Here is a 27,102-nt window from a genome sequence, read left to right as displayed (position 1 = left end):
CTCTAGGCCTAAAACACATTATTTCACCAAAGTAAGAGTTTACTATAATAATAGGTTTTTTTTGTTTTGTTTTGTTTTGTGTTTTGTTTTTTTTGAGACTGAGTGTCGCTCTGTCGCCCAGGCTGGAGCGCAGTGGCGCGATCTCGGCTCACTGCAAGCTCAGCCTCCTGGGTTCATGCCTTTCTCCTACCTCAGCCTCCCGAGTAGCTGGGACTACAGGCGTCCGCCGTCATGCCCAGCCAATTTTTTTGTATTTTTTTTTTAGTAGAGACGGGGTCTCACCATGTTAGCCAGGATGATCTTGATCTCCTGACCTCATGGTCCTCCCGCCTCGGCCTCCCAAAGTGCTGGGGTTACAGGCGTGAGCCACTGCGCCCAGCCATATATATATATATATATATATATTTTTTTTTTTTTTTTTTTTGAGATAGGGTCTTGCCCTGTTGTCCAGGCTAGAATGCAGTGGTGCCATCATAGCTCACTGCAGCCTCATACTTCTGGGCTCAAGCCATCCTCCCATCACAGCTTCCCGAGTAGCTGGGACTACAGGTGCGTGCACCACCATGCCCACCTAATTTTTAAATTTTTTGTAGAGATGGGGTTTCACCATGTTGCCCAGGCTGATCTCAAACTCCTGGGCTCAAGCAGTCCTCCTGCCTCGGCCTCCAAGAGTGCTGGAATTACAGGCATGAGCCACCCAACATGGCCTAATAGTGTTTTATAACTTTGTATTTTGGGGCCATTCAGCAAATATTTTCTGAGAAGTTACTGTCTTTTTTTTTTTTTTTTTTTTTAGATGGAGTTTTGCTCTTGTCACCTAGGCCGGAGTGCAATGGCACGATCTTCTTGGCTCATTGCAACCTCTGCCTCCCAGGTTCAAGCGATTCTCCTGCCTCAGCCTCCCTACTAGCTGGGAATACAGGCTCCCGCCACCACGCCCAGCTAATTTTTGTATTTTTAGTAGAAACGAGGTTTCACCATGTTGGTCAGGCTGGTCTCAAACTCCTGACCTCAAGTGATCCGCCTGCCTCAGCCTCCCAAAGTGTTGGGATTACAGGCATGAACCATCGCACCCAGCCTGACTTGTTTTACTGAGTAGGTGTCTTTAGGTTTCATGTTGTAGCGTGTGTCAAAATTTCCCTTTTTAGGCTGAATCATATTTCATTGTATGAATATATCATGTTTTGTCTATCGATGGGCACTTGGTTTGCATTGTCTTTTGGCTGTTGCACATAATGCAGCTATGAACATGGGTGCACAAATATTTCTTTGAGTTGCCGCTTTTAGTGCATTTGGGTGTATACCCAGATGTGGATTGCTCAATAGTGTGGTACTATTTTACAGTTCTTGAGGAACTGCCATACTGCATTCTGCAGCAGCTGCACCATTTCACATTCCCACCAACAGTGCACAGGGCTCCAATTTATCCACACCCTCGCCAACAGCCAACACTTTTTTTTTTTTTTTAAGATGGAGTCTTGCTCTGTCGCCCAGGCTGGAGTGCAGTGGTGCGATCTCAGCTCACTGCAGCCTCCACCTCCCAGGTTCAAGTGATTCTTCCGCCTCAACCTCCTGAGTAGCTGGAATTACAGGCGCTTCCCACCACACTCAGCTAATTTTTGTATTTTTAGTTGAGACAGGATTTCACCATGTTGGCCAGGCTGGTCTCTAACTCCTGATCTCGTGATCCGCCCGCCTCAGCCTCCCAAAGTGCTGGGATTACAGGTGTGAGCCACTGTGCCTGGCCTCATTCTGATTTAAAATGCTTTTAATCAACTTTATTGAGGTATAATTTACATATAATAAAATGCACACACTTTAAAGATACAGTGCACACGATTTGACAGGTGTATACACTTGATTAAACCCCACACCAGACAAGATCTAGAACATTCCAACACCACAGAAAGTTCCTTCTTGTCTGCAACATAACTCTACCCTTTGCCCCAGGCAATCACTGATCCTGTTTCTATCATCATCAGTTTTGTCTGTCTTGGAATTTTATATAAATAGAATCATACGGTATATATGTTTTTGTATCTGATTTTTTTATTTTTATTTTTATTTTTTTTTGCTCAGTTTAATGTTTCTCTAAATCCGACTCATGATTTAGAGCAAGACTCTGCACCACACAGATCTGATGAGGGCCACACCTGTTACAAACTAGCCAGGTGGGCCAAGCACGGTGGCTCACGCCTATAATCCCAGCACTTGGGAGGCTGAGGCAGGCGGATCACCTGAGGTCAGGAGTTTGAGACCAGCCTGACCAACATGGAGAAACTCTGTCTCTACTAAAAATATAAAATTAGCTGGGCATGGTGGCGCATGCCTGTAATCCCAGCTACTCAAGGGGCTGAGGCAAGAGAATTGCTTGAACCCGGGAGGCGGAGGTTGCGGTGAGCTGAGATTGCACCATTGCACTCCAGTTTGGGCAACAAGAGCGAAACTCCATCTCAAGCAAAACAAAACAAAAAAAACTAGCCAGGTGATTGACCTCTGCCAAGTTCCTGAGTTACTTAAGTTCCAATTCTGTTTCTTCATCTGTAAAATGGGAGTAGTGAGAATACATTGAGGGCTGTTAGCCACAGGGCTGATTTTTCTCTCTGAAGTTGCAAGAATGTAAGTCCAATTGCACTTGCAAATCAAGAGTGAGCCTGTTAAATTAGCCGGGCGTGGTGGCACACAGCTGTAATCCCAGCAACTCAGGAGGCTGAGGCAGGAGAATCTCATGAACCCGGGAGGCAGAAGTTGCAGTGAGCCAAGATCATGCCACTGTACTCCAGCCTGAACGGCAGAGTGAAACTATCTCAAAAAAAAAAAAAAAAAAAAAGAATGGGCCAAGTTATAACCTGCCCACTCCCTCCCCAGCCACCCGACTGGAGAGATGATCACATACCAAAGATGCTAGCAAAACCCCCACCACTGCAGCTTAAAATAGTGTAAGACTAGTGCCGACTCAGGGCACATGGCCTCAGCAGAAACAATGAAGAAAACTAAAAAACCTGGCTTCAAGTGAGGAGGTTTGAAATTTGGAATCTTGAAGCTGTCATTGTCATGTGACTATTTTAAATGGTAGCTTCGAACTGCCTCTCCTTCTTTGAGCTGTCCACATCTGGGAGACTGTGACCTGCCAGTGAAGTGTGGGTAGTGGCAATGTGTGGATGAGCCCGGTTGTGCCTGCAGCCTGGGCCTGCTGAACACTTGAGGGTCGGGGGTTCTCAGGAAATCCCTGAGAGCTCAAAGGATGGCCTGAGGGGCCTGGTGGCATGTGTGGAAGGGGCCAGGCCTTCCTGTCCAGAGGGTTGATGGGCTGTGGTAGCCTGATGGGACAATAGGAGAGGCCCTGCAGACCCCTCCAGCAGACCTGTGCAGGTTTCCTCCTGGGGAGCACCAAGGTAATGCCTCAGCAGTGACTAGTGAAGGCCAGCACTCCCTAGGAGGGGCTGCCCCTGTGTGCCAGCTCTGCCTGAGCCTTGGCCAGCTGGCCCAGGAGTGATGTGGTGGTATTGCTCTCTGGCTGCACAGGGAGTAGTCTAGCCTGTGGACATCCCCAATATCCTGAAATTCGTTCCTCCCAGGAGGAATGCTGGGCCCTTTTTAGCTTCTAGTTGGTGCTAAGAGTGATTTTAAAATAATGGAACTGTCTGGGCACAGTGGCTCACGCCTATAATCTCAGCACTTTGGGAGGCCTGAGGTGGGAGGATTACTTGAGCCCAGGAGTTCAAGACCAGCCTGGACAACAAAACAAGACCCTGTCTCTACAAGAAATTTTAAATAAATTAGGTGGGTCTGGTGGTGCACACCTATGGTCCCAGCTACTTGGGAAGTTGAGGTGGGAGGATTGCTTGAGCCTAGAAGGTCAAGGCTGCAGTGACCTGTGATCATGCCACTGCAACCCCAGCCTGGGCAAGCGAGCAAGAGCCTGTCTTAAAAGTAATAATAACAGAACTGTGTGAAATGCTGTGGTTCATCCCCCAGGCTCCTTGCCAGAGGCCTCCACTCACTCCAGACCCCTATAGCCCGTCGCTGTCAGCTGTCAACAAAGGATGCGAATGCTGGCCGCTTTCTGTGGGCTTCGTGTCACCCAGAGGTAAGCCCATGGCCTCCTCTCAGGTGGGTCCCTTCAACACGGACTGAGGAGGACACATGGATTTTTCTCTTTAGATGAAAGAATGGAATTGTGATTATGGGTTTGTTTGTTTTTTTAAGTCTTTATCTCTTAGAAAAATACAGATGGAATGTGATCGCCTGTGTGTCTGGGACTTGCTACAAAAGCAAGAGGAAGCAGGAGGTTGAGATGAAGCAAGATTGGCCATGAGTTGTTAATTGATGAGTCTAGGTACATGGAAACATGGAAGTGCGTTATATAGTTTGGTCTACTTTGTTTTTTCCTTTTTTTTCTTTATGCTCATCTTTAATGTGACAGTAAGTTCTGCCTGCTTTTCACATTTACATTTTCTATAAGTTAGAAAGCAACTGAGCGGGCCCTTAGGATCTGACCCACTTGAGGTTCAGCTCTAGCGCCAACATTCCTGTGAGACCTTAGACAAGAAGGAGCCTCTGTTCCTTAGTCTGTGAAATGGGGCTGATCACAGCTGCCTCAACGATTGCTGGAAGAGTTTTTCATAAACGAATGCACAAAAAGCACTTAGCTTGGTCTGACACCTCATGAGTGCTAGTAACTCATGTTCTGAATGAGAATCTGGCCAGTTGACCCTGGCTGACCATTTGGGACAGGGAGGGGCACGTAAGGAGGAGTCTGGGGGTCCGTCCACCTCTCAGATCAGGTGGGCACACATGCAGCTTCTGCCTTTGTTTTTTGTTTTTGGGTGTGTGTGTGTGTGTGTGTGTGTGTGTGTGTGTTTTGGGATGGAGTTGCGCTCTTGTTGCCTAGGCTGCAGTTCAATGGCACGATGTTGGCTCACCACAACTTCCGCCTCCTGGGTTCAAGCCATTCTCCTGCCTCAGCCTCCTGAGTAGCTGGGATTATAGGCATATGCATCATGCCCGGCTAATTTTGTATTTTTAGTAGAGACGGGGTTTCTCCATGTTGGTCAGGCTGGTCTTGATCTCCTGACCTCAGGTGATCTGCCCACCTCGGCCTCCCAAAGTGCTAGGATTACAGGCATGAGCCACCACACCCGGTCTTTTGTTTTGTTTTTAAGACTCATGCAGTCACAGAGGCTTCTGCCTTTGGTTAAAGCAGTCTTGGCTCCAGTTACATCTTTGGTTGGTTTGGACCTTATTTGGCAACAGTTTGAAGCTATAATCAGCAGTCAGATTCCTGGATTTGATTCTGCTAAAATACCGTAGGTGAAGCATTTATTTAGTTACTCATTTTTAAATGTTTTCTTTTGAAATAATTATAGATTCACAGGCAGTTGCAAAAAATGTACCCTAAGGTCCTTTGTACCTTCACCCAGTTTCCCCTGATGGTAAGAATAACATATACTTTTTTTTTTTTTTTTTTTTTTGAGATGAGGTCTTGCTCTGTCACCCAGGCTGGAGTGCAGTGGCATGGTCACGGCTCACTGCAGCCTTGAACTCCTGGGCTCACATGATCTCCTACCTCAGCCTCTTGAGTAGCTGGGACTACAGGCATGCACCAGCATCCCAGCTAATAATACATCTTAGTATGTCTGTAGTACAATCAGTAAACTGACATTGGCATAATCCATGGAGCTTATTCAGATTTCACTAGTTCTGTAGGCACTCATGTGTGTTCAGTTCTTTGCACTTTTAACACACGTGTAGATCCATGTAACCACCCCACACTCAAAATACAGAGCTGTTCATCTTCACCAAGGTGCTCCCTTGAGGGAAGCATTTATTTTCTAAGACAGATATCTATTTATACCCCTGATTTAAAAGGGAAAGAAACGCAGGAGAATGTTGGGAAAGATGTTTGCTACTTGTTATCAGTGATTTATTTTACTTTGTGCTTTCTTGTTTGAGTTTTGTTTTCATGATGAACATGTATCAGTTAGACGAAAACAACAGAGCTTTTTTTTTTCCATGTCTTGAAACCCATCACCCAGCTGCACCACTGCTGATGTTTTGGCAAACACAGACTGCTTTCTAGGTTGTTCTCCTGCCTTTCTCTCTGACTTTCTCCCTACTCTCAGAAGACATTCTCTGGAGGCAGTGCTGCATGGCCTGCTCCCATGGTGGTCTGGTGTTCAAACCTCACTCCGCAGGGGGCTCCCACAAGACGTGGGATAAGTGGTCCGCCAGCACTTGGCCTCCAGAGGCTCTTGAGAAGACCTATGTCAACATCTGCTGCTTGCCTTTTTGAAACCCAGCCTTTCTACACTGCCGCCTTCTCTGCCTGTATCCTTGGATGGACATGGATTTGGCCTCCTCTAACAAAACATCTGTGGTTTTAGATTGTCTGGTGTGCAGCTCCCTGCATGCATGCAGGACTCCCGTGTCTTCCCTACCAATAATTCTGATCACGATACCTGTCACCTGCCATGGGCTTTCCCTACATCAGGGACTACACCAGGCATTTGACAGACATTGTCTCCGTGACCTAGGAGCGACCCACTGGGGCAACTGTTATCTTCTTAGACAAGGAAAGTGATGCTCAGAGAGGTTAAGCAACTTCCCTGCGTTACCAGCTGGTTTGTGGCAGACCAGGACTCAAGGCCAAAGTCATGTACTTAACTACTCACCTCCCCACCTCCTGCCAACACTGGCTGCCATTAACCCGGGATTGCTTGTGTCTTCTCATAGGTGAGCCCAGGCCAGGATGGGGGACTCCAGGGACCTTTGCCCTCACCTTGACTCCATAGGAGAGGTGACCAAAGAGGACTTGCTGCTCAAATCTAAGGTAAAGGGTCAGACCTTACGGGGACAGGGCCCACACCCAGGGCTGCCTCTTTCCTGGGGTGTGGACATTTCTGAAGCAGTGGAAAAACTGGTTCCCTGACAGTCTCTGCTCAGCCTTCTGTGTAAATGGAAATGCTGGCATCTGCTTGGGAGGCCACCTTCCGGAGGCTCTGTCCTAATAGCCATTAATTATAGTTTAGACAAGGCCATTTGGGAACCACTAATGCTCTCTGTCCATTAGCTGTTGGGGCCGGTGCACAGAGCCTCTCCAAGGCAGGGAATGAATGCTGCTTTCCAAGTCCAGGAGCGTTTTTACACATGTGGCTCCAGGAGGGCTCAGGGAAGCCTGAGCAGGAAGCTGGGCCTCTTCTCAGAGTAGGAGGATGTGTTGCCATCCTTTTGGTGTTGTTAAATGAAAATTTTTGAAAAGGTAATACTTGAACAGGGTTACAAATGAAACAGTATAAAAAGATAAATGTCAAGAAGTCCTTCTCTCACCCCTGTGCCCACCCTCCCCAGCCCACCCTCGGGTAAGCACTTATTCTCTTTTGTATCTTTTCAGTTTCTTTATGTGAATACAGGCAGATAAACTCATTTTAAGTTTTGCCCTTTCTTACGTAAAAGATGGATATGATCCTCTCTGTTTTGTAACTTGCTTTATTCACATGACAATGTATCTTGGAGCTCTTTGGACGTCAGTGCATAGAGACAGCTTTCTCATTTGTTACCTTGAAGCTGCATCATATTTCATCATGTGGCCACAGTGACTGATGCTCTCTGGGTGGACACCTGGACCCTTTGCAGCCTCTTGCCGATACACATGATGCTGCGATGAATGGCCTTGTAGAAAAGTCATTGCATCCATGGGCAGAGCTGCATGCAGGCATGTTCCCAGGAGTGGGATTCCTGGGCATATTGGCACCTAATGCTGGTCGCCTGGCCTCGCTGCACCAGCAGGTCCTTGGTGGCCTTTGGCCTGAGCTGGTTTTGTCATGGGGCCTGGCATGGGAGCGGTTCTTCATAGTGTCTATAGCTGCTTTTGAAGTGACTTCGCCTCTTGCAGCATGAAGTGGGGCAGAGTGAGGCCCGGATGTGTTTGCACTGTCTGGTGCTGGGTTTCTCTCCACTTCTTAGGGAATCTGAGAGCAGGGAGGGGATGAAGCAGGTGGCAGAAGAGAGGTGGAGCACAGGAAGGTTTGCACTGGGCCTGGCAGCCGTTCAGAAGCCTGTTAGTGCCTCTAGAGCAGAGACTGGGCTTGTCTGGGGTGCTCTGGGCCTGTGTGTCAGAGATCACGGCTTCAGCTCCTCTCTGGGTATCCAGAAAGTTACAAAATAAAACCAACACCGTTCTAAAATACTCAGAAAGAGCAAGGATATGAGCAGGTCCTTCCCAGTAAAAGAGGTAGAAATGACAAGAAACTTTCGGAAAAAGATGGCTGACTTCACTCTCATTCTTATGGATATTGCTAATGAAATAGGATGATACCATTTTGCAGATGGGCGGAAAGAGACTGATCCCATTCATAGCTGACAGTTATGGAGAAAATGGGCCACTCACGTTGTGGTAGGGCTAGGAATTACCGTAACTTTTAGGGAAACAATTCTGCTTCTGGGAATTTATCCAGTAGAAATGTAATCACCAGTTATAAACATATGATACAGCAGTATTTATTGAGCGTTATTTATAAAAGGGAAAAACTGGTGGCACCTGAATATTCCTCAAGAAAGGAATGGGGGAATCAATTATGGTGTGTCCAGAGTGTGCAGTTATCACAGAGGAATGAAGTCTTCATGTACAGACTTGGGTGACCCTCAAAGGCACATTACAGAGAAATATGTATTGCATGATCTTATTTTTTACTAAAAATCACCCCCTCAAGATCCAGGCATATGTGTTTTATGTAAGAAGAATGTACAGAGGGAAATATTTCATATCATACACAGCATATAGATGTCATCTGAATTGTTATAGCAAGCATTCAATACTTTTATAAATCAAATAACTGAAATGGAAAAAAAAACTGGGAAGAGGAGGGTGAATTGTGAAGTCAAAAAATCATGAGAGAGATGACAAATTCAGGAAGGTTTGGGGCTGCGGTTTTGAGTCTGCTAAGCAGACTGATCTCCTGGCACCCACAGCATCCTCCGTGAGAGACCCTAAACCACAGAGTGCAGATCTCAGCTTCATCGTATGGGACAAGCTGCTTCACTTCAACCCCATGTTCAGGCTTTTTACAAACACAGCTGGAATCTGGGTGTAGTGACAATGAGAAGGAGGCCATGGAGGCCTGGGAGCCGACATGGCCACCCTGGGGGAAGCCAGGCTTTCTTGGTGAGAGGTTTGTGACCTTGCTGCACTGGGGTCCAGGCTCACTGGCTTCACCTGCTGACCTTGCTCTGTGACAAGGGTGTGACCTCTCTGAGTCCCAGTTTCTCATCAGTGAAAGGGGGATGTTGCTGGGCCCTGCTACAGAGACTGGAGGGGATTATGTGAGCAGTGTGTAAAGAACTCAGTGGGCTGGGTGCGGTGGCTCACGCCTGTAATCCCAGCACTTTGGGAGGCCAAGGCGGGTGGATCACAAGGTCAGGAGATCGAGGCCATCCTGGCTAACATGGTGAAATCCCGTCTCTACTAATAATACAAAAAATTAGCCGGGCGAGGTGGTGGGTGCCTGTAGTCCCAGCTACTCGGGAGGCTAAGGCAGGAGAATGGCGTGAACCTGGGAGGCGGAGCTTGCAGTGAGCCGAGATTGCACCACTGCACTCCAGCCTGGGTGACAGAGCGAGATTCCATCTCAAAAAAAAAAAAAAAAGAAGTTTCTTTTCTCTCACAGAACAGACCACAGGTAGGTAGGACTGGTAGTGTAGCTCTGCCATTCTCAACATGTGGCTTTCATCCTGAGTCCAAGGTGGTTGCTTCAGCTCCTGCCATCACATCCACATTCCAGCCAATGGTAAGAGGAGAAAGAGCAAGGGTAGCACACAGCGCAGAAGTGGCACACATCGTTTTTGCTAGTTTGACTAGAACTGAGCCACGTGATCATGGTGGAAGCTGGAAAACGTCATCTGCAGCAGGCTAGCTGTGTGTTCAGCTAAAATCCATGCATCCCATTGTTAAAGCAAGGAGGAGAGAAAGGATTCCAATAGACACGGAGCAGGCTTTGACGCCCAGACCACCAGAAACCTGGGCATTTCCTGGGGTTTGCCAGGTCTAGTGAACTCTTCATTTATACCAGGCCCTGTGAACTCACAGGGGTAGGCAAAACAGACCATCCCTCTTTCATGGCGCCCTTGTCTAATGGGGAGAAAGGCTGAAATAATTCAGTGCAAGAAAGGAAGAGTAGAAGGGGTGGGAAGAGAGCGTGTTAACGAGTCTCTTACATGATTTTATTTTCCAAGACTAGGTTATAGACACTAAAATCATAAAATGTTGATTTGAACATGTTTTTACAGGCACAGGATAGAATTCAAACAGTAAAGTATAAAGTGCTCCCCTGGGAGCCTAATTTGGACAGGTAGTCTGGCGAAGGCCTTTCTGGGGCCAGGGCTTGAAGCTGAGACCTTCTGAGTGCATGTCAGCCAGGTGGGGCCCTCCAGGCAGGAGCAGCCCCAGTGCTCAGCCCCGCAACGGGCTCCTCATGCCTGCTCTTTTTCTCTCCTCTCAACCCACACAGGGAACCTGTCAGTCGTGTGGGGTCACCGGACCAAACCTATGGGCCTGTCTCCAGGTAAAAGACCCTTGTGGCCGTCAGGGGTGTAGAGCTGCTTCCACCTGTTATCAGCACTGCACAGGCTGGTGCAGTGGGCTAGACTCTGGGCTGGGAACTTCCATCCCTACTGGGCACTGCCAGAAACCTTGGGCTGGGGCACAGGGGCACAGGACTCCAAAGTCAGCGAATCCTGGGCTGGCCATTCTGGCAGCAATTAAAAATGACAGGAGAAAAAAGTAGGTCGGAGAAGGCTCTGGACTGAAGGCTCCCTTCTTCATAGGACAGTATTCTAGCTTGGCATGAGTATGTGTGAGTCAACGTGGGTGTCTTGGCTTTGAGGCCTGGCACTGCTGCTCAGCAGCGTCTCTACCTGGGCCAGTCTCATTTTTTCCCTGAACCTTCATTACCCATCTATAAGAAAGGGGCTGCAACACTGACAGCTGACAACCGTCCCCACCTCATGGGGTTAGGGTAGAACTGGACAAGACGGATGCCTGTGACTGGCCAGGAGACAGTGTCCGGGAGAAGCTGGAAGGGTTTGGGTGATTACTGGTTACTAAAAAGAGTAAAAGTAGATGTATGAAAACATGACAGTTTCCTCTGAGTGGTAGAATTATGGGTAATTTTCTTTTTTTCTCTGTAGTATTTAAAAAATGTTTCCAAGTATGTATTTTTATAGTCATACTAAAAATGACTGTTACTTAAAATTTCTTTAAAAAAAAAACAACCCACAAGTAAAAACAACAAAGACAGCAGCAGCGAGTGAAGACAGCCAGTCAGTCTTTGCAGAAGCGCAGGAGCCTCCAGTGGGATTCTGGCCTCTTCTGCTCAGCCCTGTCACTCAGCACAAAGTAGATGGCAAGACACTGCGTATCCAGGGGGCAGCAAGAAGGGCTAGATGTTATCTCCTGGGCTGTTAGAAGTGCAGGACGTGGTCCTACCTCATAGGAGCCACAGTCCCCTCAGACAGATGTGGGAGCCTGATGCAGAAAATGGCACATGCTTTCTGAGTCGGCCACATGATATGATTCCACTGTTTTCCCAGAAGGCCCTGCTGATCACAGGTGGCAGTGACAGCAGGCGCTCCTGTAGGAGTATGGCATTGGCTACTGGCTGGCGTGGAGGCTCACAGTGGAAGCACTGAGCAGGCCTTGGAGGATGGGTAGATTTGGGATAGGAGAGTGCGAGGGCAAAGGCAGTGTCATCAGGGGCATGTGGGCCCTGCTCTGGGGTACTGGGTCAGTACTGGGTTCCCACTACCTGTGACCCTTGTTTCAAACACCTGGTCCCCATTCATCATCCCCCATTAGAAAATGGCTGTGAGGCCTAGGATCCCCACCAAAAACATAGGTCCCAATAACTGACCCCACTTCACATGGGGTTTTTGTGGAGGGAGAGGGTCTTGGTCCCGAGCAGCCAGGCCCCAGCTGGGACCCCGCCTGGGCTTCTTGCTGGAGAGCAGCAGCCCAGGGCATACTGCTCGTCTCACTCAGAGGGCAGGGACGCTGTTTACTGTCCATCACTGCCCAACAGAACTTCAGGTGTACAGACCTACAGACCCGTGTTCCTTTGAGATGGCAGAGCCTCAGTCCCTTGTGGTCCCTGTTCAGTAGAGGTAGGGGCACTGACTTTGGGATGGAACCAGAGACACTGTGTTGACACCATCCTTTTGGCAAGCTCCAGTCCACTCTCCTTCCCTCTCTTCCCAGGTTGCCTGCCCCTATGTTGGCTGCGGAGAATCCTTCGCTGACCACAGCACCATTCATGCACAGGTAAGTGTGGTGGCTGAGAGTATGGGCCCTGCAGTTAGATGGCCTGGGGTTCAAACCCCAGCTCCACCTTCCTACTCTGGGCCTAAATGGCTGGGGCAATAAATGGTGTCATCCTAGCATGGCTTCTGCAAAGAAGCAAGAGAGAATGCAGGTAAAAACATTTTGCATCTGCACCATTTGATAAGCAGCAGCCCTCAGGGTCCTGACTGGGGGTGGGTAAGCAAAATTCGAGCTTCCGGCCTCTGTCCTGACAGGGCCTCTTACTGAGAGGCTGGGGAGCGGAGCAGCCATTACAGGTTGGGGCACTTGTTAGGCCAGAGTACCCTGGACCTTGTTTTGGATATTACCCTCTAGGCAAAAAAGCACAACTTGACCGTAAACCTGACCACGTACCGACTGTGGTGTTACGCCTGTGAGAAGGAGGTATTCCTGGAGCAGCGGCTGGCAGCCCCTCTGCTGGGCTCCTCTTCCAAGTTCTCTGAACAGGTAACCTGTGTGGTGGGCTCTGTTTGGTTGTTGGTGACACTGTGTTGAGGATGAGGCAGTGTGACCTGAGCATCCGTGGAGCATGGGGCAGTAGGTCCCAGAGGTGTCTGTTCCTGGGTCAGTATGTTTTCAGGTGACTTTGAGGAGCTCACATCAGCACATGCTCACTGAGCCCAACTCTGTGCCGAGGCATGTGTGAGACCATGAGGGTGCAGAGGTGACTGAGAGTAGGGCCTCCCTTGAGGAGCTCGGAGACCATGGGTGGCTGTGTGGAGTGCAGGGGTTGGGGTGGGCCCAGGGCCATGAGGTGAGTGTAGACCCTTCCGGGCCTTATGGAGAGGGTTGACAAGGTCACAGATGGCCCTCTCAGATCTGAAACCATTCCTAAGGGAATTCCAGGTAGTTGCTACAGGACACTTCTCTATGGGAAATGCCCAGAAACCACCTGGGTAACGTCAACCAGAGAATGGTCCTTTGATCAACAGTGTGCTGTGCAACCTTAGAGATGGCAGGTCAGCAAGCCTGTGACCTGGAGGGCCCGGCCCCAGGTGTGTCCTCAGGGAATGGTCAGTAATCCTGGATGGCAGAGCTGCCTGCTAGAGGAGAAGCCAGCACATGTGTGCAGCATCTGCATGGCTCTCTCCTCCATTTATTTTATTTTATTTTATTTTATTTTATTTTAATTTTTTGAGACCGAGTCTCGCTCTGTTGCTCAGGCTGGAATGCAGTGGTGCAGTCTCAGCTCACTACAACCTCTGCCTCCTGGGTTCAACTGATTGTCCTGCCTCAACCTCCTGAGTAGCTGGGATTACAGGCGCCCACGACCATGCCTGGCTAATTTTCATATTTTTAGTAGAGTCAGGGTTTTGCCATGTTGACCAGGCTGGTCTTGAACTCCTGACCTCAAGTGATCCGCCTGCCTTGGCCTCCCAAAGTGCTGGGATTACAGGCAGGAGCCACCGCACCTGGCCTCTCCTTCTGTTTAGACAGTCACATGATAGGGCTCAATATTGCTCAAAATGCTTATTGAATGCATTTGTGAACTTGGTAGATATTTATGAATTTTTATAGAAAAGGCTATAAAACAGTATATGCAATATCTTGTTTTTGTTGTGCATGTGTATTAGCAGTTAAAAGTCTGTATAATATAGGCTGGGCGCCATGGCTAATGCCTGTAATCCCAGCCCTTTGCTGGGCCAAGGCAGGAGGATCACTTGAGCCCAGGAGTTTGAGACCAGCCTGGGCAACAGCATGAGACCTTGTCTCTACAAAAAATAAAATTAGCTAGGCATGGTGGCGCATGCTTGTAATCCCAGCTACTTGGGAGGCTGAGGTGGGAGGATCACTTGAGCCCAGGAGTTCAAGGTTGCAGTGAGCTATAGTTGTGCTACTGCACTTCAGCCTGGGCGACAGAGCAAGACTCTTATCTCTTAAAAAAAGTCCACATAGCCCAGGCGCGGTGGCTCATGCCTGTAATCCCAGCACTTTGGGAGGCCGAGGCGGGCAGATCACGAGGTCAGGAGATCGAGACCATCCTGGCTAACACGGTGAAACCCCGTCTCTACTAAAAATACAAAAAATTAGTCAGGCATAGTAGCGGGCACCTGTAGTCCCAGCTAGTCAGGAGGCTGAGGCAGGAGAATGGCATGAACCTGGGAGGCGGAGCTTGCAGTGAGCCAAGATTGCACCATTGCACTCCAGCCTGGGCAACAGAGCGAGACTCCGTCTCAAAAAGAAAAAAAAAAAAAAGTCTACATAAGATACATACAGACTATTAACAGCAGTTCTCTCAGGAAAATGGGGTTGCATGTTTATGTTTCTATTTTTCTCCAAATTTATTATAAATAAAATATTTTTTTATTGCCAATAAAAAAATGCAAGTCAACAGCTGGGCACAGTGGCTCATGTTATCCTAACACTTTGGGAGGATCACTGGAGCCCAGTAGTTTGAGACCAGCCTGGGCAATATAAAAAGGTTAGCTGGGTGCTGTGCATGCACCTGTAGTCTCAACTACTGAGAAGGGTGAGGTGGGAGGATCCCTTGAGCCCAGAAGTTGGAGTCAGCAGTGAGCTCTGATTGTGCCACTGCACTCCAGCCTGGGTGACAAAGCAAGACCCCGTCTCTAAAAAAACACAGACACACACAAATCAAGGAGTTCCCAGGGCAAGGCCACCAATCCTATCTCTTTTCACAGTGCCTTCTGCTCAGCTGGACTGGCTCAGCCCAGTAGGGCCTTCCGGGCAGTAGGGCTGGACTTCCAGCCCTTGGGAGACACCTGGGCCTCTGACCCCAGCCCCTCTGTTCACTGTTTTCCTCACTTTGGGTCTTTAACACAGGACTCCCCGCCACCCTCCCACCCTCTGAAAGCTGTTCCTATTGCTGTGGCTGATGAAGGAGAGTCTGAGTCAGAGGACGATGACCTGAAACCTCGAGGTAATGGCCCCCACAGCAGGGGAAGCTGATGGGCTGGGCTGGGGGCCCTCATCTGGAGGCTGGAAACCGCCCGAGTCTTGGTCTCTATTTGCACCTGCTATATGGGCAAGGAAGGATGGGGTGACGGATAAGCTGTTTAGCATGGTGGCTTCACCCCAGAAGTTGGCTGGCCTAGCTAAGGTTCTGGAGAGCCGGCTATCTTGTCCCCTCTCCCAGCTGGGTGACCCTGGGCAGGCCGACCCCTCTGCTGTATGGTCTGGACAGTGGGCCTGGCTGGGCGGAGGGGCAAAGGAGTTCATCTGTTTAAAACACTCAGGTAACCGCAGCTGTTGTGAGCAGGAACCACGTTAGTTTACTGGGAAGATTCCTGGGGTGGAACACTTCCACCATGTCCTCTTCTTGGGTCCTGGGCAGTTGAGAGCCACACCTTTGTGCCAAATGTGACTTGCAAGGTTTCCTCGGCGGGGCAGGATGCTCACCTGCTCCTCCCCGTTGTGTTTATTTCCCAGGCCTCACGGGCATGAAGAACCTCGGGAACTCCTGCTACATGAACGCCGCCCTGCAGGCCCTGTCCAATTGGTAGGTCGACACTTTGTCCGAGGGCCGAGAGCTGTCCCTGGCAAAGCCCCGGAAACAGCAGCAGTAGCAGCCCCCAGCCGGTTGCCCACAAACACATGTATAGGATGCACAGCAAAATGCCTGAAAGCATGCATACCCTTTGACCCAGCAATCCCCCCAGTCAGAATGTATCCTGAGGAGATAACCGGAGATGCTGGGGAAGTTGTACATGCAAGGAGGCTCAGCGCTCTGTTGTTTACTGGAAATGATTTAAAGGCCCATCTGCAAGGGAGTATAAATTCTCATAGCCCTTGCAGCAAGTGCAGGAAAAATGGCACAAGACAACATGCATTGAAACAAGAAGGGGTTCAGAATCTGGTGAGTGGGGGAAAAAGGAGGTTATAAAGCATTGCATGGTACAATCCCGTTTTATGGGAGAAATGCGATTTTCCATTAAGGATAAGGCTGTGAGCTCCATGAGGCCAAGGATGTCTCCTGTGTCTGACGTGCTTCTCCTACCCAGTGGAGGTTAGAGATGCAATATATGTATGCGGGAAGCAGAGAGGGAATGGGTACAAATGCGTAGAAAAGTCTGGAAGGCTATGTCCCAAAATGTTCCTAGTAACTATCCTCAGGTGGCAGGATGCAGGTCAATTATTGTTAATAATTGACCACACCCAGGCTGGGCGCAGTAGCCCACGCCTGTAATCCCAGCACTTTGGTAGGCCGAGGCAGGTGGATCACGAGGTCAGGAGATAGAGACCATTCTGGCTAACATGGTGAAACCCTGTCTCTACTAAAAATACAAAAAACTAGCTGGACGTGGTGGCACGCACCTGTAGTCCCAGCTACTGGGGAAGCTGAGGCAGGAGAATCACTTGAACCCGGGAGGCGGAGGTTGCAGTGAGCTGAGATCATGCCATTGCATTCCAGCCTGGGTGACAGAGCGAGACTCCGTCTCAAAAAAAAAAAAAAATTGACCGCACCCAATCAGTTTTAACTTTAATAACCTCTTTAAAGGCCCTGTCTTGGCTGGGCACCGTGGCTTACGCCTGTAATCCCAGCACTTTGGGAGGTCAAGGCAAGTGGATCGCCTGAGGTCAGGAGTTCAAGACCACCCTGGCCAACTAGTAGAGCCTGTCTCTACTAAAAATACAAAAAAATTAGCCAGGCATTGTGGCATGCGCCTGTAATCCCAGCTACTTGGGAGGCTAAGGCAGGAGAAGCACTTGAACCCGGGAGGCAGAGGTTGCAATGAACCAAGATTGCACCACTGGACTCCAGCCTGGGCAACAGAGGGAGACTCTGTTTCAAAATAATAATAATAATAATAATAAAATAAGGTAAGATAGATAAGATGAGATAAAATAAAATAAAAATGCCCTGTCTCTGGGAGTTAGGGCTTCACAGATGAATTTTGGAGGATACAATTTTCTCATAACTGGTAGGAGCCTTCTAGTCACCTTCAGGAGTTTCTGGGTCCAGGGCCACTGTGCTCCCTGTGCGAGCACTCAGGGCTCCCCGCTATGCAGCCCTTTCTAAACTGCCGCGTGCCTCATTTGCTCTCCTGACCTGGCTCTCTCTCCCCTGCACCCAGCCCGCCGCTGACTCAGTTCTTCTTGGAGTGTGGCGGCCTGGTGCGCACAGATAAGAAGCCAGCCCTGTGCAAGAGCTACCAGAAGCTGGTCTCTGAGGTCTGGCATAAGAAACGGTGAGCAGCTGCATCCCTAGCCTCGGGCGGTGTGTGGGGACTGGGGTTTCCTGTCAGCACCCATGATTGAGTACTTCCTGTGGATTCAGCCCCCAGCGAGGACTTGCCTCACTTTGTCCCGGGTAATGCTTGCAGCAAGCCTGCGGGGTGGAAATTGCATCCAGTCCTGTTTTACAAATAGGGAAACTGAGGTGCAGAGCACTTTAAGTATCTTGCTCAAGGTCATAGAACCTGCAAAAGGTGAGCTAGAATTTGACCTACTGTTGACCCTACCGAGCAGCCACTGGTAGACGTCTTTGCCAAGAGACATGGTGACCCGGCCTCAGCCAGGACTGTGTGTGTAGGAGGAGGTGTGGGGCAGGAGAGCACAGACTGGATGGAGCTTCTGGCACAGTATGAAATTAATTTAAAGATCAGAGTCTGTGATTAGATCTGTTTCTCCAGGAAAAGTCAAAGTTGGGAATAATTTTAAATGAGCACATAGAAATATGTATTATGTGTAGAAGCAGATGAAAAACCAGCGTAGGGCCAGGCGCAGTGGCTCACGCCTGTAATCCCAGCACTTTGAGAGGCTGAGGCAGGTGAATCACGAGGTCAAGAGATCGAGACCATTCTGGCCAACATGGTGAAACCCCGTGTCTAATAAAAATACAAAAATTAGCTGGGTGTGGTGGCGTGTGCCTGTAGTCCCAGCTACTCGGGAGGCTGAGGCAGGAGAATCACTTGAACCTGGGAGGCGGAGGTGGCAGTGAGCCGAGATCGCACCACTGCACTCCAGCCTGTTGACAAAGCGAGACTCTGTCTCAAAAAAAAAAAAAAACCAGCATGGGAGAAATATGTATTACATGTAGAAGCAGATTAAAAACCAGCGTGGGGCCAGACGCAGTCACTGACACCTGTAAATCCAGCACTTTGGGAGGCCGAGGCAGGAGAATCATTTGAGCCTAGGAGTTTGAGACCGGCCTGGACAACACAGCAAGACCCCGCCTCTACAAAAACTACAAAATTAGCTGAGTGTGGTGTGTGCACTTGTGGTTCCAGCTACTCAGAAGGCTGAGGTGGGAGGATCGCTTGAGTCCAGGAGGTTGAGGCAGGCTGCAGTGAGCTTGATCATGCCATTGCACTTCAGCCTGGGCGACAGAGTGAGACCCTGTCTCAAAAAAAAAAAAAAAAAAAAAGTCTGGGTGCAGTGGCTCACTCCTGTAATCCCAGCACTTTGGGAGGCCGAGGCGGGTGGATCGCAAGGTCAGGAGTTCAAGACCAGCCTGGCCAATGTGGTGAAACCCCGTCTCTACTAAAAATACAAAAATTAGCTGGGCGTGGTGGCGCGCACCTGTATTCCCAGCACTTTGGGAGGCTGAGACAGGAGAATCACTTGAACCCGGGAGGCGGAGGTTGCAGCGAGCCAAGATCATGCCACTGCACTCTAGCCTGGGAAACAGAGCAAGACTCTGTCCCAAAAAAAAAAAAAAAAAAAAAAAACCCAGCATGGTACAATATAATTCTGCTTGTGTAAGAAGCCAAGTTTAAATGTGTATCTGTATGTATTTTTGTATATGCATCTGTAGTTTCACAGAACCAGAAATCTAATGGTAAGTATCTGGTGCCATTGGTGGTGGTGTTTTTCTCTTGTACTTTTCTGAAATTTTAGATTTGTCAATAATGAACATGTCTTACTTTTGAAATGAGAAAACCACAGTAAGTGTTTCAGAATGAAAACAAATCATGTTTAGGCGAGTTTGTTGTGCACCAGAAGGAAATGATGCTATTTTATTTGAGCTCTTTGCTTAATTGAGGCAGCTATGACTTGACATTTTCTTCTTGTCTGTAGAGATGTGTGAGCCTCTTGGGGCTCCTGGCTGAGTAGGCCCCTCCCCAAATGTCAGGAAACGCCACACTCTGATCCAGCCTGACGGGCTGGCTGCCTGCTTCTCTCGGGAATGAGCAGCTCAAGGCAGGCTACCTGGACTAATGGGTTTGGGCTTCCTACAGGCCAAGCTACGTGGTCCCCACCAGTCTGTCTCATGGGATCAAGTTGGTCAACCCAATGTTCCGAGGCTATGCCCAGCAGGTAAGCCATCTGAGCTGCCCAGGGGACACCCAAGGCCATGACCCACCAGGCCTGACTTTGACGCCAAAACCAGAGTGGAAAATCGCAATGGCAGCTGAGCACTGGTTGGCAGGTCTCACGGACCAGGCTCTCACTCCTAAGCCCTTCACACGTGTGAGGACAGTGGAGCCTCCCAGCAACCTGCTGACATTTAACCCCACTTCACAGATGGACAGACTGAGGTTCAGGGGCCGAGCCACTTGCACAGGCCACACAGCTAGTAAATGGTGGAGGGGAATTCTTTTTTTTGTGGGGGAGGGTGGGTACAGGGTCTCACTCTGTCACCCAGGCTGGAGTGCAGTGGTGCAGTCATGGCTTACTGCACCCTCGACCTCCCGGGCTCAAGCAGTCGTCCCACCTCAGGCTCCCAAAGTGCTGTGATTATAGGCATGAGCCACTGCACCCGGCGGAGGGGAGATTTGAACCCAGGCAACCTTGCTGCAGGGCCTCCACGTTGCACCCAAAATGACACAGGGTTTCATTTCCCCAAACCACAGGCAAAATTTCACTTTTATTAAAGTAAAAAGTTTGATTAAAAATTTTTTTTAAATCTAGAGAACCCTTTTGAAACCAATCACATTTTTCTATTTTATAAAATAATGAGACCAAGACAAAGAGTGCAGCCACGCGTACACCTCAGCCCCGGGCTGATGGCTCCTGCCCTCCAGCCTCCTGCCCCAGATGGCCCACAGCCTGGGCTTTCATGCCAGGCCTGCAGGCAGAGCTGGACCTGGCTGGGTCACCTCTTGTGCTGCCTGAAATGAGCGCCATGGACGGAGTGGCAGTCATGTGGGGACAACTTCCGCCCTCCTTTACCCCCTGCCTGCTGTCCCGTCCCAGGATGAAGGCTGCTGGGCCTTTGGCTCCTGCTTGAGAAGCTCAGCACTGCCTGGACACCTCTTTTTGGGGAGTGATAACATGCACAATGACTAAAATTCACTGAGCACCATTTAAGTGGTCACAACTTAGTCCTCATAGAACTCTCACAAAGTGGGCACTGTTGTCACCCACACGTTACAGGTAAAGAGCTGAGGCTCAGAGAGGTTCTACCCCTCACCCAGGTCACACAGCACATCCTGGCAGAGATGGCATTCAGGCCTACCTGAGCCCATCCCTCAGCACAGCACCACCCTGACTCTGTGCAAGGCGCCCTGCCAGCTTTCAGCTCTGGGTCAGGATGCCGTTACGGAGGGCCATGCACTGCGGCAGGACTCCATCTGGGCTCCGGCAGAAGCATCCCTTTCTGTGGTTTTAGGATATCGTGTGGGGACACTTCTGAGGCTGAACTGTAGACGCAGCTGCGGGCGCCTCTTAAGGGCCAAAAGACGCTTTCGTGCTTCTGCATGGATTGAGATTTTGGCAAGGAACACGTAGTACTTTTGTTGAAAGGAAGAACCAGAAAGAGAAGTAGATGGCAGATTGAAAGCCTCTTCTTGAAAGGGCCTTTGATTGTGCCTGCCACAGGACACATGTCCCCTCCCTGATGCAACGTAACCTAGTGGTTCATTCCTCTGATCTTGGAGCCTGACACTTCGCCTTGGGGAGTCCCTCCCGAGCCCTCCCTTCCCTGCACATGAGCAGAGAGAGCCGGGATCCTCTTCCCAGATGTGTGACATGAGGCTGGCTCTGGCTGCTATGTGACCCCTGCCTCCTGGGGATCAGAGCCTGGGCTGAGGGCTGCTTCTAACATCCAGGTCAGGGACTGCTGGGGCTGATTTGGGCTTGGAACCCAAGTCCTTCTCCAATGCCCAGCACCACCCGAGCACCCCCTAGCTGCTGGGGTCTGCTGCCACCACCACGTTCTGACCTCCCAGTGCACCCCTTGTGTGAGCACACAGATCTCAGTGGGGCTCACTGGGCGCCTCTGCCCGAGCCCCTGCTGCCTTGGCTTCCTGCTGTGCTGGTGGCCCAGTCACAGAGTGGTCAGGACAAAATGGTCATTGCTGGGATTTGAGACCCAGGCAGCCTGCAGGGGCAGCTTAGACTGAGTCATGCCCAGGTCTGTGGGAAGGTGAGAGCAGGCAGTGAGGGTATGTGGGGGCTGGCACAAGGACTGAGGGAGCAGGGGGAGCCAGAGGAAGGGTAGAGCATGCAGGCGGTCTGGCCTGTGGGTAGCATGGCTTGGGGCAGGACTCAGGTGAGTCCTCTTTTGGCATCACACTCCCTCATCCTTCCGCCACCTCCCTGCCCACCTCCACTGGTCTCATCTGTAGGGAGAAAGGTGGCTCGGGCTTAATGTGGTACTGCCTCTCTGTCCCTCCCGTGCTGAGCTTGCAGCAGAGGCAGGAGATTCAGAGCCGGAGCCGGGGAGTTGCATGGACCCAGGTGCATACCTGGCTCTGACACTTTCTAGCTGTGTGTCCTGGTAGGTGTCCTTTAGCCTCTCCAATCCTCACTGTTATCCTCAGAAGAATGGGGTTAGGACAGACTGCCATGGGAGGCCGCTGTGGGGGTGAGCAACTCTTCTGCAGGGGGCGCCCATGAGGTCCTCCTAGATGGAGGCTGGCGCTCTCATCAGCCACAGGGCGCTGGAGGCTGGTTCCTCCTGCCTCCAGGGGAGCCCTGTTGATGCAGCCCCTGGTTCTAGGACACCCAAGAGTTCCTTCGCTGCCTGATGGACCAGCTGCACGAGGAGCTCAAGGAGCCGGTGGTGGCCACGGTGGCGCTGACGGAGCCTCGGGACTCAGATTCGAGTGACACGGATGAGAAACGGGAGGGTGACCGGAGCCCATCAGAAGATGAGTTCTTGTCCTGTGACTCGAGCAGTGACCGGGGTGAGGGTGACGGGCAGGGGCGTGGCGGGGGCAGCTCGCAGGCCGAGACGGAGCTGCTGATCGCAGATGAGGCGGGCCGAGCCATCTCTGAGAAGGAGCGGATGAAGGACCGCAAGTTCTCCTGGGGCCAGCAGCGCACAAATTCGGAGCAAGTGGACGAGGACGCTGATGTGGACACTGCCATGGCTGCCCTTGACGACCAGCCCGCGGAGGCCCAGCCCCCGTCACCACGGTCCTCCAGCCCCTGCCGGACGCCAGGTATCAGCTGGCCAGGGACTGCGGGAGGAACCTCAGCCTATGGCCCAGTACCTACCGGGTGCTGAGCGCCGACCTGCAGTAGCCCCCGGGGGACAGGTTCTTCACTAGACCCGAATGACAGTGGGGAAGTCAGCCTCCGGGGGGGCTCAGTGATGTGCCCAGGGTCCCCTAGCTCATAATGCTGGAGCCCAATTCAGAGCCCTCTCCCAGAGCCCTGAGCCTTCCAGCCAGACATGGATTGGACAGGTCTGCTCCGGCCTGTGTGCTGGGGCCAGGAGTGGGCACATGACAGAGGAGACACATTAGGGTCAGGCTTTCGTCCCTTTAGGAGGGGCTGGCAGGTCATCTTCCTGCTCACTCGTGGAGCTGGCCTGGCTGCCCTGGCCCAGCATGGTACCCTCTCTGCCCCCAGAGCCGGACAATGATGCTCACCTACGCAGCTCCTCTCGCCCCTGCAGCCCCGTCCACCACCACGAGGGCCATGCCAAGCTGTCTAGCAGCCCCCCTCGTGCAAGCCCCGTGAGGATGGCACCGTCGTACGTGCTCAAGAAAGGTTCGGGGGGCACAGGGGAAGGTGGGTCAGCTTGAGGCTGGGAGTACAGATTACGCCCGTAGCTGCCTTTCTCATGGCCCCGTGTGGCGGAGGGCAGGGCTATGGGCTCCTCTCAGGTGCACCCCTGAGACACCAGTGTGGGAGCCACGTTTTGCAGAGGAAGACACAGAGGCATGAGATGGTGAATTGCTTACCCAGTCATGTGACTCACGGATGTCACTCCACATCCTGTGAAAGGAAGCCCCAGGGCCCGCACCTCGCCGCGGCCAGGCAGGTGGAGGCTGGGCTAGTCCTGTGCTGTGTCCCCAGCCCAGGTATTGAGTGCTGGCAGCCGGAGGCGGAAGGAGCAGCGCTACCGCAGCGTCATCTCAGACATCTTTGACGGCTCCATTCTCAGCCTCGTGCAGTGTCTCACCTGTGACCGGGTGGGTGCCCCAGGGATGGGGGGAGCTGGGCCAGGCTGCCAGTGGCCTCAGCAGCTCTTACCCTGACTGGGTGCAGGGTGGGCTCTCCACGGGTGCTCCCTGCTTTTATCCAGGGGAGGGCCCTGCCTGCGTGGATCCCCTGTCTATGGCCTGGGGAGTAGTCCCTCTGCCCCTCACCTGCTGCTTGGGGTTTGGGATGCAGACATTGCCAGAGGATGGGCAGCAGACTGACCTTCAACCCCACAGGTATCCACCACAGTGGAAACATTCCAGGACTTATCACTGCCCATTCCTGGCAAGGAGGACCTGGCCAAGCTCCATTCAGCCATCTACCAGAATGTGCCGGCCAAGCCAGGCGCCTGTGGGGACAGCTATGCCGCCCAGGGCTGGCTGGCCTTCATTGTGGAGTACATCCGACGGTGCGCCCACCTTGCCACTACTGGGCGACACGGGCTGGGCCCTGTCCTGGTTTTCCTGGGCGGGAGACAGTACACAGTGAAGTCCATGCATTTGGGGAACCAGGGAGGTCCTGGGAGGAGCTGGGGGCCGAAGCCTGCAGAGGAGTTGGCTTAATATGCAGGGGATTTCTTGGCTACTTTGAAGTGGCCAGGATTGGATAGTCCCTTGGAGCTGGAGGGCGATGGACAGCAGGGAGGTGACCACGTGGCAGGTTGAAGGGAGGGCAGCAGCAGGACACAGGCCTGGTTGGCGGGAAGGGCAGCAGCTTTCCCAGGGCTGCCTCTTCCTGCCTGAGGCCAGAGACCCGCACGACCCCAGGGAGGGGGTAGCATGATCATGGCCGCAACACAGATGAAGGAGGCCAGGCTTGCGGAGAGATGATGTCACTCGGCCCAGGACACGGACGTGTCTGGCTCCAGGCCTCTGCCCTGACCCGCCGTGCCCGGCTGCTTCTCTGGGCCTTCAGGGTCCTTCTGCGGCTCAGGCCTGACAGACCTCAGCCAGAGTCCCTTCAGCTCCTGTTCTTGCCCAGGCCCTGGCAGCACCCCTGCACTCCTTTTCTGTCTGTAGGTTTGTGGTATCCTGTACCCCCAGCTGGTTTTGGGGGCCTGTCGTCACCCTGGAAGACTGCCTTGCTGCCTTCTTTGCCGCTGATGAGTTAAAGGGTGAGGGGCCTGGCTGGCAAGGGTCGGGGAGGTGGAGGGTTGTGGGGACGGGGGTGTGCAGACCCCAGCAGGCCAGCATGCAGCCCAGGGCTTGTGGGATGCACAGCCAGGCTAGACTTGGCTTCCAAGGTTGATCCCATCAGATACCCATGCCCACTGCCAGCCACGCTGGACCAGGGCCACATGCTATCCCAACCCCATCATCTTGCAGCTCTTGAGTGTTTACTTATTTTTATTTTTACCAATTTGGTGGGCAAAAATGATGTATGTTAATTTTTCATTTCCTTGATTACTGATGAGTTTCTACATTTTTTGTTAAATATACACTCTCTATGTATTTATTTAAACATTGCCCATTCCTGTTCTTGTTCTTTTTCTCCGTTGGCTATTTGGCATCTAAACCTTTGGGAAAACTCTCTCTTTTTTTTTTTATTTCCAATTTTCAATTGCGATAAAATACACAAAATGTAAAATTTACCACCATAACCATTGTAAATGCTATTTTTAACAGAAAGTGCACAGTCGAGTAGTGTTAAATACATGCACATGGTCACGCAGCCATCCTCCCCATTCATTTCCAGAACTTTTCCATCTTGCAAACCTGAAACTCAGTATCCGTGAAACAGCTCCCTACTCCCACCTCCCAGCCCCTGGCAACCTCCACATTCAAGTCTGTGAATGTGACTACTCTAAAGGCCTCATAGAAGTGGAATTATACAGTACTTGCCATTTTGTGACTGACGGCTTTTACTGAGCATAACGTCCTTAGGGTTCATCCACGTTGCAGCGTGCGTCAGAATGCCCTGCCTTTTGTATGCTGGTTATTTATTGTTCCATTGTGTGGATGGCTGGGGCCTTTCTGCTTATTCGTTCATCCATCAGTGGACACTCAGGCCGCTTCCCTGTTAGCTATTGTGAGGAATGCTGCTCTGACCGTGGGTGTGCACACCTCTCTTCTTTCATCCCTTTGGGTCTATGCCTATTTTTAATTTCTCGAGGAGCCACTGTACTGGGTTCCACAGTGGCCACCCCATTTCACATTCCCACCAGTGACGCACAAGAGTTCCAGTTTCTCCACATCGTCGTCCACACTCATTTTGTTTACTTTTTTGATGGGAGTCAACCTCATGGGTATGAGGTGGTATCTCATTGTGCGTTTTTTTGTTTTGTTTTGTTTTATTTTTGAGATGGATTCTCTCTCTTGACGCCCAGGCTGGAGTGCAATGGCATGATCTCGGCTTATTGCAACCTCCGCCTCCTGGGTTTAAGCGATTCTCCTGCCTCAGCCTCCTGAGTAGCTGGGATTACAGGCACGTGCCACCACGGCCGGCTAATTTTTGTATTTTTAGTAGAATGGGTTTCACCATGTTGGCCAGGCTGGTCTTGAACTCCTGACCTCAGGTGATCCGCCTGCCTTGGTCTCCCAAAGTGCTGGGATTACAGGCGCGAGCCACCGCACCCAGCCTCATTGTGGTTTTGATTTGCATTTCCTAATGATAGTGATGTTAAGTGTCTTTTCATATGCTTGTTGGCCATTTGTAAGTGTTTGGAAAAACATCTATGTGAGTCTTTTGCCTATTTTGTTTTTTGTTGCTTGTTATAGGGATTCTTTTTTTTCTTGAGACAGAGTCTCACTTTGTCACCCAGGCTGGAGTGCAATGGCATGATCTTGGTCACTGCAGCCTCCACCTCCTGGGTGCAAGCAGTCCTCCCATCTCAGCCTCCCGAGTAGCTGGGATTATAGGCACGTGCCACCACACCTGGCTAATTTTTGTATTGTTAGTAGAGATGGGGTTTTGCCATGTTGGCCAGGTTGGTCTTGAACTCCTGACCTCAAATGGATTTGCTGCCTTGGCCTCCCAAAGTGCTGGGATTACAGGTGTGAGCCACGGCGCCGGCCTCGTTAGTTAGAGGAGTTCTTTATGTGTCCAGATACGTGACTTATAACCCTGTCCTCCCATCCTGTAGGGTGCGTTTCATTCTGTGGTTTGTGTCTTTTGCTTTGGTTGCCTGCACCTTTGGTGTTGTGTTTCAGAGATCATCACCAGATCCAATGTCATGAAGCTTTTTTCCTATTTTTCTCCTAAAAGTTTTATAGTTTTAGGTCTTATATTGAGATCTTTGATCCCATTTTGACTTAATTTTCACAGTGTGCATGGAGGGGGAAACTATACATTAAGATTTTAAGCCGGTCATGGTGGCATGTACCTGTGATCCCAGCTACTCTGGAGGCTGAGGGTCCCCTAAGCCTAGGAGTTCGGGACCAGCCTGGGCAACATAGCAAGACCCTATCTCAAAAAAATTGTTTCAAATACATTTTCTGTAATTAATGTTGCACTTCCCCCCCACCTCCATT

At 50.9% G+C, this 27,102-nt stretch overlaps 1 protein-coding gene across 6 annotated transcripts in view; it reads left to right on the top strand.

Annotated features, from left to right (window-relative positions):
* USP20 (ubiquitin specific peptidase 20) overlaps positions 1-27,102 on the top strand; it is a 46,489-nt gene that overhangs the window by 10,504 nt on the left and 8,883 nt on the right. For all 6 annotated transcript variants that reach the window (XM_003822365.3, XM_055117117.2, XM_003822366.5 and 3 more), the window contains 14 exons: positions 3,979-4,090; positions 6,736-6,832; positions 10,506-10,559; positions 12,251-12,313; positions 12,668-12,799; positions 15,137-15,233; positions 15,743-15,812; positions 17,389-17,502; positions 19,495-19,573; positions 22,200-22,644; positions 23,057-23,197; positions 23,507-23,622; positions 23,869-24,041; positions 24,652-24,746. In XM_003822365.3, the coding sequence (XP_003822413.2) occupies positions 6,752-6,832; positions 10,506-10,559; positions 12,251-12,313; positions 12,668-12,799; positions 15,137-15,233; positions 15,743-15,812; positions 17,389-17,502; positions 19,495-19,573; positions 22,200-22,644; positions 23,057-23,197; positions 23,507-23,622; positions 23,869-24,041; positions 24,652-24,746 (1,660 nt within the window). In that variant the 5' untranslated portion in view covers positions 3,979-4,090; positions 6,736-6,751. The remainder of the gene's footprint in view (positions 1-3,978; positions 4,091-6,735; positions 6,833-10,505; positions 10,560-12,250; positions 12,314-12,667; positions 12,800-15,136; positions 15,234-15,742; positions 15,813-17,388; positions 17,503-19,494; positions 19,574-22,199; positions 22,645-23,056; positions 23,198-23,506; positions 23,623-23,868; positions 24,042-24,651; positions 24,747-27,102) is intronic.

This window comes from Pan paniscus, chromosome 11 (assembly GCF_029289425.2).
Source record: "Pan paniscus chromosome 11, NHGRI_mPanPan1-v2.0_pri, whole genome shotgun sequence".
Taxonomy (NCBI): domain Eukaryota; kingdom Metazoa; phylum Chordata; class Mammalia; order Primates; family Hominidae; genus Pan; species Pan paniscus.
This window is presented reverse-complemented; position numbering and strand designations above follow the sequence as displayed.